Source organism: Mus caroli, unplaced genomic scaffold (assembly GCF_978045245.1).
Source record: "Mus caroli unplaced genomic scaffold, Mus_caroli_1 scaffold_2, whole genome shotgun sequence".
Taxonomy (NCBI): Eukaryota; Metazoa; Chordata; class Mammalia; order Rodentia; family Muridae; genus Mus; species Mus caroli.
In genome coordinates, this window is record NW_028227257.1 from 136,804,226 (window position 1) to 136,823,869 (window position 19,644).

The window sequence follows — 19,644 nt, forward strand, 5'->3', positions numbered from 1 at the left end:
TTTGCTCTAGAAACATGGAATGTGATGTGGTCTCCATAGTCTTTCTTCTGGTTGGCTAAATTTGTTTAAACTTAGTATACTAATATATTTATGGACAGTATATTGTCATTTGGGGATAAAGACTTTATAGATGGAAAAATGAAACATGGTAGATATATAACACATATCAAGAAGTCCAGCTTTTAGCAAGGTACTCAATAGACTTTGCTTGAAAAAATCCCAAGGTCATTTTTGAAAGCATGGTAATTTATGATTATCTTAGCCATTCATCTTTCTGGTACCTTTTTGTTAAGCTAATTATGAGTACTTTTCTAAATTATTGCACTATATGCTATATTATTAACCTTTATTGTGTCATACTCTCCTATAAATTATTTAACCTATTTCATGCTTCTAAAAATCTCTGTGGTGTAGGCACTATTATTGACATTTTTTAAAAAAATTATAAAACAGAGGCTAAGTGAGATTAAAAGAGTGGGTGGGGGAGGGGTTATACTACATCTGAGGTAGTTCCCCAGCCTCAACCCGCAAGGCAGGACAACGTGGTAGACTAGGATGTGATGCTCAGTGGTATTAAATTCAAACTTTGGCATCCTTGTATGACTTTGGGCACATTAATGACACTTCAGAGTTTAGGTTATACCTAATCAGTAAATATGAGGCAATATCATACCTTATATAGTAACTAACTGGATTAAAAAAGCAAGTCCTTTAGTGTGTGGATTATTGACAAGAGCTGCTGTAGAAGACATGACAACTTTGTTCTAACAATACTGTTCCCAGTGTGACATAGCCATAATCCATGAATGAGAGTCGAAGCATCCTGTTTGTGTCACACAGTGATTCTATGAAAATGCTTACACTTGTCTCACATTCTATCTTAGTGTCCCAGAATTTTCTGACAGTAATCACTTATTGTTAACTTATTAAGATAAATTGTATAAAGTCATGATAAACAATTAGAAGTAGAACAATTAAGTAAGTAGAACTTTATGAGGGTTCCAACTTCCTCATTTGTACAGTTCTTTCCACTGTCCCCTGATCAGACAAGCTCACACATTTAAAGTTGCTGGGGAATTGAGAAAAATAAATCTGACTGGGACATCATTGGAGTCTATTCCTATAAGGGTGCACGCACCTCATCACACAGCATGGTACACATGCATCTTTTACATACTTATCTCTAAACTGTTTATTCGCCACATCGACAGGCAGCTGGTGGAACAAATAGGAAACCGTGGGAAGCACATTCATTTTTAAAGTGTTAATGCACCCAATCCAAGAGACAGTAATGTGCTCCCATCCGTTAAGATCCCCTTGAATGTTTTGGACTGGAGGACCATAATTTAAATGCAATGCCTTATCCAACCTGGAAGGTATTCCACATCCTAAATATTTAATTGATTTCTCCATCAGGGGAAGATGAGCCCACACAATAGGCAGATCCTATCTTTAAGTGTTCGATTAATAGTGTCTCTAATTTAGGGTAATTTAGGAGTTTACAACTTATAAAATGGCTATGTCTTCTGCATTCTCCCCAAAGTACCAAGGGGATTGTGCCTGGATTAATTGCAAGCAGCAGACAACCCTCTGAGTACAATGAAAACTCAAGAGTCAGCATTGTGAGCCGTGCACTTATGGTTTGGGATCTTATCTGAATATTTTTTCACAACAGGCTTCACTTCCAATGGAAAGTCAAGTAGCAGAGAAGGGAAGTTGTAATTGTCACATCTCCCTATTTTTTTTTTTTTTATAAAAAAGTTTAGCAAGTCAAGTTCGTTCCTGCTGAGTTTTATTTAGTTGGGTCTTAGCTAACTGAGTGTGGAAGATAAATCAAGCTACTTGCAGATTTTCCTAATGGTGCAAAGTTTGGCACCCTGAGGACTGGGGAGCCATCTATTCCCACACTTGTAAAGAAGAAAAGTAGAGCAAGACTGTGGGTGGTGGGTGGCTGTGAATCCGCATGAGTGATTTATTACCTTCTATTCCACTCAGTCATTTCCATATAAGCATACAAGTGCCAGGAGCTTCTGGTCACTCTCTGTCATAGACAGTATCAGGGAAAACCTTAACCATCTCCCAGAAATTAGTGCCGTAGAAATCAGTTGTGGTTGACAAGTTTACTATGAAATAGTAAAATGTGAGTTGAGAAATGTAAAAGTAACATTCAACTCTACCTACATGTGTCTACTTCTGAGTTTGTCAAATTAGACCAATTTCACCTTCTTTTTTTTTTTTTTTCAGAGAAAAAGAAACAGATGTTCTACTGCACAGCTTCATTTTGGGACTTGAAATAAGAAAATAAACTAATAAATAAAACTGGCAGCATATCAGGTATATAATGTTTAGTATCGAATGTTCCACAGGATGGATTTTTCTGTTGTACTTTCTGTCTTCCTGAAGAACTACTTTGTAGACAGCTTAATTTTTGTTCAAATATAAATTAGAATCAATTTTCTGGGGAGAAATAATCAGCATAGTTCCTCTTCGCCACAACAAAGAAATTACATTTGTAGACATATTCTAGAAATCTAAATCCCCCTATACTCCTTTGAGCAAGTCCAAGGAGGTTTGAAGACTGACGGTTTTGTACTTTGTTATTCCCGTGGGCTTGTGCGTGATCATCTTTACTGAGATTTGTCCCTGTCCCTGCTGAATTAATATGCATTTTAGTTAACTAATCTTGAAACAACAGGAATAAAGTTTATCCAGGTCTTTTATACCTCAGAGAACAAAACAAATACTACAAGTCTTTAGAGAGAAAGGATATACAACAGGGCTTGAGGTGAAGATTTCAAAGCAAATATCCTTTAAACGATGTGCAAATTACCTCAGCGCTGGAGCATGATTTATGAAAGGGGATTAGCCCACTGGAATAAGAACCAAGTTTAAACTGACGGCTTTCAAAGTCAAAGATGAGAAGTCGTTACCAGACAAGGAAGGGGAAAGCAACGATAATTTAGAGAAGTGATTTGGCTTAATTTTTTCCCCTGAATGGATTTGCCTTAGATTGTCACAAATTACTGTCGTTAACTGTAGTATAAAGAGCACATTTATGCTTTAATTTTCTGTAAACTTTGCATTTAATAAATGAGTAAGTTTCTGCTTGTCATATTAAAAATATAGCCAGAAACTGTTGAGCAATGAAAACTACCGTAGCTGGAAGGGCCAACTTGTACAAGTTTTGAGAGAGAGAACATTTTCTTTTTGATTCTAAGTTACATACACACCAGAAAACACACACTCAAGTGCTCCAGCCTGTTCTTCCAGTGGCAGTTTAATAGCTTCTTGGAAGAATATGAAAATGTTGACTTTTATATCATCACAAACATTATTTATTATAAGGTAGCATACACGCGTGTGCTCGTGCGTGTGCGTGTGCGTGTGCGTGCGTGTGTTCAAGCAGTAAAAAGAGGCAGATTACACAGGTACAAAAACACATCATTTCTGCATATAACCCAGAATTCATTGCTTAGTATGAGTTTTGCTATGTACCCCAAAAAAGGTAAGTTAGCCCAAAGGGATAACAGTGGTGGTAATAAAACTTATCCTGACCATGGGGCTGGAGCTGGAGATAGTTGTGAAGGAATGTTTGTTTCAATGGAGCACTGGCATATCCCACATACAGATAAGTATTCTGAGTGTGTTAGGCATGAATGTGAGAAGGCACAACTCCAGAGATGTGCAGTACCATCACTGAGGGGCCTATCGTTAAATGGCCCCTAATGTAAATTGTTTGAAGGCATTGCTGGAAATCCTCTGGTGGAGAACTTTGAAGTTGTCATGACTATGTGTCTTTAATTTAAAGACAGATAAAAGAATAAACAGCTGATAGCATAGCTACAGTAAACACCCTTCTTTGAGAAAGGGCTATTTTCAGAGATCTTGAACCCTAGTGACCTGCAAGGACAGGAAAAGAATACTTTAAATTCTTTAAATAAAATTTTATCGACTTTACAAAAAAAAGATTATTATATGAGTTTACTGACCTGCCATTCTGGAAGGCAAACCAAAAATTTAATGTTTCCACTCATGCATGATTAATATCTAATGCTTATTGACTAACATTTTGGATTTTTCCCAGTGAAAATGACTTAAACGGAATTCTTTAGACTCTCAGTCAAATCTTTCCATAGAAATCAGCTACACTCAATTTAAAAATAAGGCATGGAATAGCAATAACAAACACAGGCACACACTAGGAAAAAAAAATAATATTAAGTATTCCTGCATGAGTTGTCATGAAGTATGAAGCTAAGTATGTGACACTATCCAGGCAGTACAGCTTGCCTTCTGACTGCACAATGGGATTTGAAGAGACTTGATCCTTAGGAATACCTTTTTAGTAAAATTCACTGAGAAGGTATTTATCATTTTGGTCTCAGTTCCCAGGTTTATACACCTGAGGTGATGTTTCCTCTCAGATATTTCCTCTAGCAGTTTTTCCTAGAGATGAACCCATTTGCTACTAGAAGGCTGAAACGGAGGTCATTCTAAGTTTGCCCACCATTTATGGGAAAACAAATGTGAGCCTATTTTTGTTTTCCTTGCAACTTTTCCAAACAGCCTGACTTAAGTGTAGCCTCTTGGGCCTTGACTGTTTTGGCAGGCACCACTGAAATGCTACTTAGCCAGGTTTATGTAGGAATACAGCAGCTGAACCATGAGTCAGTCAGATAAGATACCTAACCTGGAAGCCTGATGGGGAGTGAATTACAGTGCTCAAAAACAATACAAAGCTTCAGAAATCTAATCGAAGGAATCAAATATCATTATTCTTGTCATTGGAGAAGTGAGTCAACTATCAGAATTTACCTTCTTAATATAGGGGGTCATGTGAAAGATGAACAGAATTTCAGACACATTCTGCATGTGGAGTGAGTGGAATATCTGGAAATTAGAATATTTCATGGAATTGATGGTATTTTTGGTTTATTATTTCTTTATTTGGGTGAGGTTAGTTAATTTTTTGAAACATATTTGTGTTATTGCTGTTGTCCTGGCCATTTCAGTGTTCAGGATACAGTGTTGTCTACAGTGCAAGCAAATGTGCACAGGAAATGTATAGTTCTTCATCTTGTAGCAATTTGTGTGTCATCACAAGTTGGAAGAGAGTGGTGTATTTAAATGAATATTTACCATACCAAGCCAGGAATTGTCAGGAAATGGCCAAGCCAACAACCCTACAGAGGGGACATTAGACCATGCTTCAAAGTGGATTTTGCTCTGGCTTTCTGTAAACTGATTTTGGAGGTTATTTTTGGAGGTGACATGGTAAAGTATTTATCCCACTTTAACATATATGTAGCTTATATACTAAAATGCAGTCTCTTGGGGCTGGTAGATGACTAAGTCTATAGCTTTTCCTGTGAAAGAGAGTTTAGTTCCCAGCACCCACATCAAGTGACTCACAACTACCTGAAAAACCTGCTCCAAGGGATCTGATGTCCTTGCCTGGCTTTCTAGGGCACCCACATACACAAACACATCCTCAAACATAAATCATAAAGTAATGCTTTTTAAAGAAATGCCATCTCTGCTTAGTGAGAGTTTGGGGTAGGTTGGGGTTTGGGTACTACTCTCTCCTATGAACCAGCTCCCAGATGATATGATATGTTTGCTACTGCTCCCTTGACTGTGTTTTGTGTAGCAAGACTGTAGTAAATTCTGAAAACCAGTGGTTAGACACAAACTCTGCTGAACTTTCCATTTATATTTCTGAAGACACAGAAGAAATGGAATTTTTGGCACTGTCAAGAATCCTTCCAATATGTTTCAGGAAAACCTGCTACTTCAGCAATCTTTGGAATCTGTCTCTGTTCCTACTGCTAGCTTGGGCCTGCAGCATCTGTCACTTGGTCTGCTGCAGTATCTTCTTACCTCGGATCTTTCTTTCATTGTTTTCTACTATCTGTACTTACCTTAAGCAATGTTAACATATTCTGCTTACATTGTAGAGCATCATTAAGCTCCTGTCTCTTTCAATAGGAAGTCCACAGTGAAAGCCCTTGGCCAAATAGTTCATACTTCCTTGCCAGCCTGAGTTCTAGTTGTTTGCCCAAAGTTTGTACTCTGTAGGTTCATAAATTTCTAAACCCCTGTTCTCTGGCTCTCGGATTCCTATTCTACTATGTACTCCAAGTATTCTGCCATCCTTCTTTCTTGTGCATTTAAAAGGGTCCTACAGTGTCACAGCATCACTAAGTTGGAGGACATTTTATCTTCCCTTTTCTGACAACCTTCTTTGACTTGATACTTTTATGTAGACGATGGCTTTCAAATGTTTGTTTTCTGAATATAAACCATTTTTCAGACACTACTTATAGAAGGACACAAAGCTTTGCTGCGTGTACATACGTGGTACATTTCTTTTTTTTTTTCTTTGTTTCTTTTTTTAAAATTTTTAATATTTTTATTACATATTTTCCTCAATTACATTTCCAATGCTATCCCAAAAGTCCCCCATAGCGCCCCCCACTTCCCTACCCACCCATTCCCATTCTTTTGGCCCTGGCATTCCCCTATATTGGGGCATATAAAGTTTGCAAGTCCAATGGGCCTCTCTTTCCAGTGATGGCCGAATAGGCCATCTTTCGATACATATGCAGCTAGAGACAAGAGCTCCAGGGTTGTGGTTAGTACATCATGTTGTTCCAACAATAGGGTTGCAGATCCCTTTAGCTCCTTGGGTACTTTCTCTAGCTTCTCCATTGGGAGCCCTGTGATACATCCAATAGCTGACTGTGAGCAACCACTTCTGTGTTTGCTAGGCCCCGGCATAGTCTCACAAGAGACAGCTATATCTGGGTCCTTTCAGCAGAATCTTGCTAGTGTATGCAATGGTGTCAGCATTTAGAAGCTGATTATGGGATGGATCCCTGGATACGGTAGTCTCTAAATGGTTCATCCTTTCATCACAGCTACAAACTTTGTCTCTGTAACTCCTTCCATGGGTGTTTTGTTCCCAATTCTAAGAAGGGGCACAGTGTCCACACGTTGGTCTTCATTCTTCTTGAGTTTCATGCATTTAGCAAATTGTATCTTATATCTTGGGTATCCTAAGTTTTGGGCTAATATCCACTTATCAGTGAATACATATTGTGTGAGTTCTTTTGTGATTGTGTTACCTCACTCAAGATGATGCCCTCCAGGTCCATCCATTTGGCTAGGAATTTCATAAATTCATTCTTTTTAATAGCTGAGTAGTACTCCATTGTGTAAATGTACCATAATTTCTATATCCATTCCTCTGTTGAGGGACATCTGGGTTCTTTCCAGCTTCTGGCTATTATAAATAGGGCTGCTATGAACATAGTGGAGCATGTGTACTTTTCTTGGGACTTTCCCCTCATTTACCCAGTTATTTGCTTATTCACCTATTCACGTTGATATGAGCATGGATGTTCCTGTGTTTCAGACTGTTTTCTAAGCTAGGATGGGAAGAGGTAAGCTTCACAAGGTCATAGTGTATTTCCCTTAGGCACTCACTATCTAGTGGATCAGCATGAGTTAAATAAGTGACCAATACCTTGATCACCTAGGATTACCTCCTCTAGAAAGCATGGTAGCTTGTATACAAGGTACATAGTGGCTAACTAGGCATGTTTGTCAGCTCGTGAACAGAATCGACTTTTCAAAGATGCGACCCTTAGAGACTTATGTTTTACTCTTTATAAGGTAATAAATGCCCGTGTATCTGAATGATAGTGTTCTCTATGGCACACCAAATCCCTTAAGAAAAGAGAAAATAAAAGATATGTCCCAAGCTAACTGAATAATAAAAATATGTTAAAATTAAATCCTTGACAGATTATACATTTGCTTATTCTGTATTTATTCTAGGGCAAAATGTACAGGGTGATAAGTAACACTATGAAATTTCAAAAAAAATCATATGGAAACATATCATTGTAGATGCTCCCTAAAATGAACCTTTATTAAAATTAATTTAAATGGAAGTTCTCTATAATAGGGCAACAGAGCCTTTACTTGACACTATAGGACAACAAACACAGAACCCAGTGCTGTGATTAGGTTTCCTCTTTTGGAGTTATTGGCAAGGAGGTTCCGTTTTGTTTGTTTGTTTGTTTTTGTTTGTTTGCTTGCTTGTTTTGGTTTTTCGAGATAGGGTTTCTCTGTGTAGCCCTGGCTGTCCTGGAACTCACTCTGTAGACCAGGCTGGCCTCGAACTCAGATATCCTCTTGCCTCTGCCTCCCAAGTGCTGGGATTAAAGGAGTGCACTACCACGCCCGGTGGCAAGGAGGTTCCATAGACTTCAAACTAGGTTACTGTCCATGTTCTTGGTTATTCTCTAGAACTTGACACTAAGACTCTATTGCTGAAGGCACCATACATATGAAACCAAGCTGGTACTGACCTGGAAACTTCAGGCCCACTCCTTAAGCCTTCATAGTACTAAAAGATACAATGCATGCTACCAGAGGAGAAACACAATCATGAGTATTAACCAGCTGTGCATTCTACAGCAATGGCTGCCCTTGCAAAACATAACTACTTACGTGTAATAATGGCATGCATATCATGAGAATAACCAACCACATTTTTTGCCAGAGTTAGGGCCCTTTCCATAAGTTCAAATCCATATTTAACCATGTGATCAAAGCGATCAAGGCTACAAACACGTGTTATGAGTCCCTGGAGAGAATTTGTAGCTACTACTCTGTTAAATGGACATGACACTAGTGTCTTAATGATTTATCATTTGTACCCATAGATTTGTATACCTTCCAACGTTCACCGAAGAAGCTTCTTGGTGCAGTATATATCAAGCAACACAGGGACTCACAACTAGTCAAGGTGCAGAGAATAAGAGACTGTGGAATACTCAACCCTAAGGAAGATATCTATATTGAACAACCAACCTCTTCTGAAGGCACAGTGATGATTGTGGAGGAAGGAAGAGTGTTAGGGCCAGAGTGGGAAGAAGATTACAAAGAAATAGCATCTTCTGGACATGTAGGGTAGCTGCACATAGGAAGTCACAGCAGTAGAGACAACATGCCCAAGACTTATCTAAGCTCCAGTGTGTCAGACCAAAGTCCAGCATGAAGTGGGGACAAAGTCCCAAAGTCCTACTCTTTCTAAGGAGCCTTTGACAACTGGGAGCCAGTGGGAGAAGAAGAGTAAGTTCTCTTTAAAAGTGAAGCCCCTGGTGGGTTGGTTACCCCGTAATGAACACCATAAATCTAAGCATATATGGAAGTGGATATGATCAAAACACATTGTGTGTAATTATCAAAGAGCTAATAAAAATGTGGAAATAAGTATATTTTTTATTCTTAGCTCTAAATATAGCAACTGATGGATTTGTAGTTGAAACAATTATGAAGACTTTACTCAAAATTCACTCACGGAAATCATCATATCAAGTATTTATATAATAATATAAAGTTTACAAATACCTTAGACACACATAAACCCTGATCTTACATTACCTTTAGATCTAATGTAGAAAATAGCCATCATGCCCAAATTTTCCTTCCTGTTATTTAATAATTACATCAAACTATCTATTGCATTTAAGTAGCAATTCGATTTTAGTACATTTAAGAAATGTTCTAAACCACATAGTTGTGCATTTTGGGTTCAGAATGGTGCTCAAGTACATAAAGTGGAAAAGTCAATGTATTAGCAGCTGTCCCAGTTAGCCGTAATTGGCAATTTGACACACCCCAGAGTCATTTGGGAAGGAAGCCTTAATTGAAATGCTACCCAGATCAGACTGATCCATAAGCAAGTATGTGGGTGTATTTATTGTTAATTGATGAAGGGTTTCCATCCCCACTGTGCGGGCTCCATTCCCTGGGCAAGGAATCTTCACATGTAGAAGAAAGCTAGCTAAGCAGGAGCTGAAGAGGGAACCAGCATGCAATGTTTCTGTTACAAGCTCCTGCTTGAGTCCCTACCCTGACTTCCCTCAATGATGGGCTATGACCCAGAAATGTAAGCCCAACAAACCCCTGCCTCATCTACAAAACAACAAAACAAAACAAAACAAAACAAAACAAAAGTGATCAAAATTTCTGACTCTTTCATCTGCTTCTTATGTAAATCTATCTAGCTTTCAAAGAAAGTGATGAGGGTCAGAATTTCTGTAACTCCTATTTTAAGTTGAATTTCTGTAAGCAAATTGACTCTACAGAAAATTATCTTCTCAGTTCTCAAACTCATCAAAACTATTACCTTTCCTTCGTTGTACAATTCTAAATTTTATTTGTTAATCTTGGTAGCACGCACTTATAATTCTAGCACGTAGGGTTATAGAGTGTTAACAGTTTGAAATCAGTACACATAAAAAGTCTCAAGAATGGGTATGAACCATTGCAAGTCTTTAAAACAAATAGGATATTAAAATAGAATATTGAGGGATCTGCCCTGTGGTGAGTTGTAAAGGATGTTATCTCAGTAGGGAGAAGACAAGGTAGACTTAGGTGACTTCAGCGTGCTGAGGTGAGGATCAGAGTCATTAGCTCATTTCTCTGGAAAACAAATTGAGCTTTGCTGGTTGGGTTGAGGGGGCTTTGGGGAAGACAGAGATAATAAAGAACTGTTCATAGAGACACATGGGATCGTATCTTTCTATTTGACTAGTTTGGAAATGTTTGAAAAGCAATATACAAAATAGAAGGAGAAGATCGAGGAGGAAAAATTTTGCTTTCACTCTTTGACCTTGGTTTGGTGTTTGGGAAGGGTTCTATGTCAGATAGCAGGATGGTTTTTTGTTTCTGTTTCTTTGTTTTCTAAAGCTGACCTTGAACATAATATGTAACAAAGAATGGCCTTGGATTCTTGATCCTCTAGCATGCATCTCCTAAGTGCTAGGATTATAAGTGTGTGTTACCAAGATTAGTACCCACAGCAAAATCTTAGTATATATTTCCTGATAGTCACAGAATCTCAAGTTTTGTCTTGGTTTTTCAGCCAACTAATATTGTATACAGATAGAATACATCTATTTTCAGCAAGAGAGTTAAAATATAGGAATGTGTCCTTTAGTTAAACATTCATTAAAACATTCAAACTATCCATGAACCATTTCTCTAGGAAAATAGAGATGTTTAATGTTATAGATCACAATTTTTAAAATAAATTTTGAGTGGTATATTTATTATTTTCAGATTATCATCATATGGTTGGGTGAAAGTGATGCCTGGTTTTCCATAAAGGATGTGGAGTATACTGTAAATAACAAGAAACAAACTTATTTTCTATAACAAACAAACAAACAACAAAACAAAACAAAACCACTAACAATTCCATGCTTACATTTAATACTTCCCTATGGGGGGGGGGGATCCATTTGGACACCTGACAGAATGACTTAAAAAGAAAGGTATATTTTTTTTAGGTTTTTAAAAGAATCACAACACAAGTTTTCACAGTCTAGAAAAAAAGTGGACCACATGAATCTTGAGTGCTCTAGGAAGAATAAGTTATCATTTGCATCCCAAACTGTGTTTTCTTGACACAGAAAGCTGAGAATGTAAGAAAGCTACAAATACCATGCTTAGAAAGGCCACTTTAAATTTAGTTGACAATAATGAGTGACTATCCTAGGCTTAACTTCATAATAAACTGTTATCATGTGCCAATTCTCAGTCATCAAGTAGGAAGGATAAAACTTTTAGAAGCATTCAAAGAGGATGACTTTCTTTTGTTTATAATCACAACAGTGTACTAATGTTTAGGAAATATTGTTGAAGAGTAGAGCAAGGAGCCCTCTGGATTTGGCCTATTATTGAAAGAAAATTGCCACTTGACCTAATGAAATCAGAAATTGACTAACTGGAGTTCATCTCAGGAGAAATATGGTCACAGTGTTACTGCCAGGGTCAGGAGGAAGATGGGTGATCTGGCAATGGTGCACTTGTAGGGTTACATGGACTTGAGAATAGCTCATGCTTCCAGACACATGGCCCTGGGTGATCAAAGGGCAGAGGGTAAGATCAGCTCCTTTGATGGGAAACAAGAGATTAATCAGAACTTGCTTTGCTCCGCTCATAACTAAGTCTTGTATCTAATGATTCATGGGGAACTAAATGTTTTGAAGAAATTACAATCCATGGGTCCCACAAAAGTAGAGACTTTCTGCTAGCTACCATGAAGACTCATAGAAGAATAGTGAAGGTCACATAGATGCCTGGTTTTGTCAAGTATGTATCTAATCTTTACTGGTTTCCTCTTCTGAATTTAAACAGTAGCCTTAATAACATTTTTAATATACATTTTTGAACCATCTAAATTATTTTCCAATGAAGAACTTCCTTAGCCTATGAAAAATGAACAATGAACAAACAGTCTTTAAATAACTGAAGTTATTGATTCTTTAGATTTTTGTTCAGTAGGTTTCCTCAAGTGTTATTGAATAAAATGAGTACCAGAAGTGATGTACTTCCTTTTTGTGTGGGGGGAGGGAGAACAAACAAAGTATTAAACAGAGAGACTTTATCCTGCAAATCTTCCAATGACTTGATCACCCATAGTAAACTATGCTAATAATGTAAGTTTTGTTTTTTTCAGTAAAATATTTTTTCATTTTTAACTAGATTTGATTTATTTGTCTTCTGAACTAGAACTTTGCAAATTTAATATTGTTTCCTATTTTTTGGCAGATGGCTTATTCATCTTAATATTTTCAATCATTGGCAGGGTTACACTGTTTCATATGAAATTCATGATAAGAAATCTTTATTATATATATTCTATGAAACTCCAGGATAGGCTTCTTGGTGTGTGTTTTAACAATTGTTAGTTACATGTTTATCAGAGAAATTAATAGGACTTTTTAGTTTTCTATTAATAAAAACATATTATTTTCTTAAATAGATACTTACCCATAAAGGCTATAAGGGTCATAAGAATAAAAAAATATTGGTTTGTGGTCACAAGTAAGAAAACAATGAGTTAAGATTATGTTTTAAAGGCCTTAATATAAATCATAAAGGAAATTAGGTCTTTCTTTAAAAGTTTAATGTTGCAGTTTAAAAGTGTGAATACTCTTTTATTGAATTACAGAAATACTTAATATTTAACTTTGTGTCAGTGTTTAATAGAAAACATTAAGCTACAAACAAAAAAGATGAAAAAGATAGTATCATAATCGATTATATATGCACCACGTAGATCCCGTCAGACTTGTTCTACCAGGAATGTGGTGGTGTGAATAGTTGTGGTCTTCTTAGAGGAAGCATGTCATTGTAGAAGCAGGCTTTGAGGTAATATATGCCCAAGCTCCATCCAGTATGACACATGGTCTTACTCAGCTGTCCTTCAGTTCCATCTTCAGAAACATGTCTGCATGCACACTGCCACACCCAACATGGTGATAATTAAATAAACCTTTGGAACTCTAAGTCAGTCCCAATGAACTGTCCTTTGTAAGAGTTGCCATGGTCATGGTGTCTCTTCACTGCAAAGGAAACCCTAACTAAGACACACTGTATCCATTTCTTGCCTTGCTGGAGACTCACTTCCTTATACCCTGCAAAGCCTTCCTCCCCAGCTTTTATGTTCTCTGTTCCATCCTGGTCATTCTGCTTTAGAGCTACTGCATCACATTCCCTGCCACTTCCGGTATTGCTCAGGGTTTAAGATTTCTGGACAGAAACATTCTGAGATCCCCATTGCTTTGGTGGAGTGGTAGGCATGAGAGAAGAGGAAACAAGCTGTAGGGAAATATTACTGGGAAGTCCCAGTTCTCAAGGCAAGAGGTATGGCAAAGACAGAATAAACTGCTCCTTAAAGATAGCACTGTAAATGGCTGTGGAAGGTCCAATGTGATTTTTACCTTGTGTATGATTTCTTTAGGAAAGTGTGTGAGGATCTAAGCAACCAGTTTACTATGAGGTCATATTTTAGCTATTGCTGTTGAGAACTATGGTTATTTAGATTATTGCAAAATATCATGACTTATCTCTCAATCTTTTTTGAACTTGACAAGATAATGACTACTGCATGGCACACTAAAGATTCACAGATTTTCAACTATTACCATTGTATTAGGCTCTCCTTCAAGACCTCTACTCTTATCTTCATCCCTATAACTTCATTATGGTGTATGAGTCATCATTAAGTATTTGAAATTGAGAGAACCACACTAAAATAGTTTAAAATTTTTGCCAAAACATATTTTTTGTAACTTATTAAAATATCTAAGGGGAAATTCATTTTCTTTTAGTTCTAGTACCATGTGACTTTTAAAATATGTGCTATTTTTGAGTGTGTACATTTATAAGGTTGAAAGTGTTTTATATAAAATTTATCCTTCAGACTTGCAGATTTTGTAGTTTAGCAATGTTATAGGCATGAGAGAAAGAATACAGCAGAAGGATCACATTTTCGACCGGGTCCTTATTTTAAAGCAAAGGCAGGTGAATTTTAGTGGTATTTGTTAAGAAACAAGATTCGTATTCGATGGCGGTGAGTAACGGAATAAACGAGAGCTTTGTTTGAAGTGCTTGCTGGATGCTGAAGCTGGACTTCTTAATGACGTGCTCTTCTGGGCATTAGGTAATCAAGGGCATCTCCTGGCTCCCTTCTACTGGGTCCTGATATGCTGCTCCCAAGAATGCCCTGGCTGCCATTTTCACCTGGTGAGGTGCCAGGGGAAGGACCAGCTGCTCACATTTAGACTTTTGCAGCTATGACTCTCGTCTCCAATTCTGGCTGCTCTCCTGTATTTCCTGTACCCTTGGGGAGGAGGATGCAGAGTATGTGTGCCCTGCTCCAGCCTTCCATCAGACACCACCCTTGGCTCATACCCTTCTTGGTGCCATCTGCTTGGAGACATAGAGGATAATAAAAGAGCTCCTATTTATTGAGTGCCTGCTGTGAACTAAGTATTTACATCTCTAATTTCAAATTTTCACATGATCCTAGAAGGATGTTATCGGACCCATTTTTATAGATCTGGAAAGGAACTCTTGGAAAAAGTTAAAAAAGCTCTCCAAAGTAATCGGATGCCATGATTATATTTGGGCCTTTTCTCTCTCCCATCAGTGGGAGATACTTTCGCTTTCCTTGGAGAAATCTGTGAGCACTATGTTTGATTGACTCTTCACTTTCCATAGCAGCCCTCCTTAGAGACCTGACCTCCTACTCTCATCCCAGGCTGCTGTCCTGAATTTCTCACAGTGATTTGGCCCTTGCATTGAATTTTCTGGCTTCTTGTCTGTTAGACTCAACTGATATCTTAAAATATCCGATTAGTACTTGATAGCCTTGGCAGGTTGGAATCATATTTTTTTTAAAGGAAAGTGTATTTTAACACAACTTTCTGAGTTCACTCATTGGGAAAACATATTTTTCCCATGTTAAACGGAAAAAACTGGACAAAGACATGACCACCTGTTAGCTGCTAATGATGTTCACATGGCTTTTTAAAAAAGTAATTCTGGCTTTATCTGCTTACAATCTTGGCGACAAAACTCGTGGGAACATCAAGGGCACAGGAAGCCAAAGGCAGCAAACAGACAATACAGTTTGTGCTTGGACTACTAATAAGGAAGAAGTTACTGTGAATCCGACTCCACATAATTACTTAATCCCCAGACAGTGACTTAAAACTTAATATATGATTTAAGAACCTTAATCTTTGGGCATTCTAATCTAAGGACTAGTTCAGAAGGGCTTCATACGTGGGACTTCTTACTTGAAAAAAAGTTTTTTAAAAATCAAATATAAATATGCTAGTAACTATTTTAAACTCATCGTCTAATTTAATAATGTGTGGATAGGTTACTCACTATGGCTTCCAAGTGAAATTAAGACAAGCATGAGATTAGATGTAACTTGGTGTAGAGAGTAACTAACTATGCCCTAACTTGAAAGAAGTCTTGCAACTGTAGATAATCGAGACGATATCGAAAAAAGAATATTTTTGAAAATTAGGATTAGCATTAAATACTGAGCAGCCCTTTTATTTTACTAGGAAAATCTATCTGAAAGTGTTTGGGCTTTGGTTTAGGTGCACTGATGTGTATAGATTTTATTTTCACTTTTTAGAAAATGTCCACCCAGGTCCAAGTTTGAAACAGATTAGCTTTTATTTGTTCACGTAACTGCAGCATATAGTTAGAAGAACAGGTTGTAAAAGCAGATTGCCTGAGTTTGACATGTGTCTCTTAAATGTCTTCCACACTTTAGATGGCTTGGCTTCCACATTTACAATCTAGGGTTAAAAATGGCAGCAATCTCTTTGGATGGATGGGACCACCCAGTTATTATAAGTGCTTGGAACAGCACCTAGAGAATAGTACCTACAAAGTGCTGTCTTAGGCTAGGGCTGTTTTACCTTAAAAGTCACTGTTCAATCAAGGAGATTTTGACTTGAAAAAATACCTGCCTCATTTGTTATCTTTAAGAAAGACTTTGCTCTTTTAGGAAATAATATTCTTTTCTAATGTGGGATCATTAACTATAGAGAAAGACTGACTCTTCTTTTAATAGAATTTTTTTTTCTAGGAAACATTCTAACACTTTTCATGTAATTACTGTTCAGTGCTGCATTTGTCAGCCTCAGTTTCTCAAACATGCCTTTGTGATCCCCCCCCCCCCCCCCACACACACACACACTGCTTCAGGGTTTAAAAGCATGTCAAGTTTTCTTCCACAACTTCAATTAAATCTCAGATTGCAGATCCGCTAATCACTGCATCACAAACTCTTGTGCGTTTACAACAAAATATTTACATAATTAACATTAAGTATTGACTCATAACTGAATCCTAACTCTGTAAGGCTGTGTTAGATATGTTCCCTTATACCTCATCCCAGGTGCAACAAAAGACAGAAACTCAAGAATTAAAGGAAAATACTATTGAATTTAACTCCAAATAATAGCCCTTAAAAAGGCACTGATGAGTCTTCACCAACACCCAATGGACTTTGTGGCCATAGGCAGTTACAACCTTCTTAAACAGCAGCATTAAGCAGATGATTTGCTGAATCTGTCTCTGGTAGCTGGAGAAAACTATGGCAGAGGCCCCTTGACAGTTAGTTCCCTCTTTTCAAAAGGACCTCAATTCAACATCAGCCTCTAGAACGCTGGGTCTTAATCATTCATCTTTGAAAGAGATGTTGCCACACATACACAACCACATCTTTTCTAATGACCCCTATGTGTTATAAACAAACAAATATATTCATTTACCGTACATTTTTATTTACACCTCATGTATTGGTGTTTCTTTAACTTACTGACTTGTCCTTAAGTTTCAAAAACTAGGATATAGCTATATTTCCATTTAGAAAAAAAATGGTTAAAAATAGCTGGGTGGGAGGTTTAGGGAAGATGCTATAATTTTAAAGACAGACTTGGCTGATATGAAATATATCTACATGTCCTTTCCGAAGTCTAGTGCTCGGTTTTCCTGTGTGGATTACATGTGACATGTTTTAATCATCCTCTTTTGTTGAGGAAGAAGCAGGCTGGCTAAAGAAATAAGTTTTGAAGAGCATAATGTAAGTGTTATAAGTTATTGTTATTCCTAATCAATTGCTTTGGAAGCAGAACTCACTGTAACTTCGATAACCCCTTCATTCAGGTCTCATGTTTCCTGTCCACTCTGGAATGTATATTTCTAAATTTCCCTGGTTTTCTGGAAGTGTGGACTGGTGCAAAAGCTGTTGGCTTAGTTGGGCCAACTCTGATGGTCACTCTTGTCTTTTAATGTATGAAAATCAAATGGTCAGCATGCCAGATGCTTGACATTTCCCACTCTCAGAATCAATCACCAATCTGAACTCTGTGGTGATTACTCAGAGATTCAGAGGTTTGCTGTAAGCAGAGACCATGACCTTGGAACAATTATTTTCTCAAAAGATATTACCAACAATGATGTGAGCCGAATGCCCAGACTGCCCTCCAGCGCATGAATCCCTAGGTAAGAAATGGCTACGAATCTTCCAAAGTAGCCTGGCTTTGGCTTAAATCTCATTTTAATACATTTATATTTCATGAGCTCTGCATTTAGACAGAGGTAAAAGGAGCAGTCAAAGAAAACACTTACTGAAGGACTTCCTGTGTTCTGGTTTCTGTTCTTTTCTATCGATGTGGCCATGACTCGGCAGTTCAGAATTTGAGGATCTCTGCAAATTGAACAACTCCAGGGACCCGCAACTTGGATTCTTTGGCTAGAAATAATAGAGAGTACCTTTTACTAGGAAGAAAGAATACGCCAGTTTTGTGTCTTATCTTGATGCTAAATTTAACCGGTCTTTTGAGTAAGTTAATTTTGTGTGTGTGTGTGTGGCTGGGTAATGGCCTGTATTCTAAGCACAGTGTTTATACTGATTCATGCATCCAAATAGTGCTTACTAAATGCTATGAATTATTCAAAGAACTGTACATATATCAACTCAGTTAATCCTCTCAGGAATTCAGCAGGGCCCACACATAGACAACATTACTAGTACTGAGAAAACAGACAAGGAAAAGATCTAGAAAAAGAAAAACCATCTTCCCCAAATTATGCATCGGGAAAATGCGAACAGTGTTTAAAGTTTTTCTGGCCTTATATTGTATACTTAAAGATAATAATCCATGTTTTATTGTCTATATATTGGGGATTCTGTAGATAGTATGGAAAAACAATTTTAATTTGTACAGTTTGATCTTTTAAGAGATATAATGAAAGGGTTTAAATACATTATCCTGTTTTAGAGCATACTAAAAGTTCTCAAGAATATTTTTCCATTATATATTTACATAAGTGAAATAAAAGTAAAATTATTTAAGCCTTAAAAACATGTACTCTGAATGCATACTTTGAGCTATTTTTCTAACGTTCTAGGTATCTAATTTTTTTGTGAGAAGATCATTCTAGCTTAGTTGGAAAATAATAACATTACGTGTGAATGATTTTTCCTTGTGGTATTATAACAGTAACTATGGTCGCAGATACAAAGATACTTAATTTCCAGAATAACATATGTCAGATACTACAATAAACAGAAAATATAGTTTTCAAGCACCTGAGTGCTTTCCACAACCTCCAGAAAAAGGAGACCATGCTCTATTCCAGAATAAGAACAGTGCTCGTTTGAAAGATGAAATGGTGTCTACCTCACAAATCTTGTCGGAAGGAAAGTTCCTCGTGCTTTCTATTAAGCTTAAAATCGCTAGCATCTCTCAGACATAAGATCCATTTACATGTGTGAATGTTATATGCCTGAACAGTAAGATTTAAATGACTACATTTTAATTAATAAATGTTAACAGCCCAAACAGATACATACCAATCTGTCAATTGCATTTTTGATAGCTTGGAACCAATCCAATATGAGGAAGTCAATATCTGACTGTAGAAGGAACTCATTTCCTGACACTGTTGTGATCTGAGAGGAAAAATGGACAGGTAAGAAGACCATGTTAGATATATTTCTTACATTAATAATATCACCTTCAAGGACAAGTTCATCATGTGGACATATTTGTTGTATTCCAGCAATTGTCTTTCTGGGAACTAAGGAGAATGCTGTCATTTTGAACTCCTCTCTATAAACTGTTTTTTTATGCCATATTAAATACATGATTCTTTTAATAATAGAAAAGTTAACTCAGAGCAGGGTTAAAGGTGAGTTACTCTAATTTCAGGAGAATGAAGTCAGGAAGTTGAAGGGTG

General features: G+C 37.2%; 1 protein-coding gene across 3 annotated transcripts in view; it reads right to left on the reverse strand.

Moving 5' to 3' along the window:
- Window positions 1-19,644, reverse strand: part of Arhgap15 (Rho GTPase activating protein 15) — a 638,684-nt gene that overhangs the window by 308,023 nt on the left and 311,017 nt on the right. For all 3 annotated transcript variants that reach the window (XM_021155709.2, XM_029472910.2, XM_085834942.1), the window contains 2 exons: window positions 19,259-19,357; window positions 18,031-18,154 (listed from right to left, as the gene is read on the reverse strand). In XM_021155709.2, coding sequence (XP_021011368.1) covers window positions 18,031-18,154; window positions 19,259-19,357 — 223 coding nt within the window. The remainder of the gene's footprint in view (window positions 1-18,030; window positions 18,155-19,258; window positions 19,358-19,644) is intronic.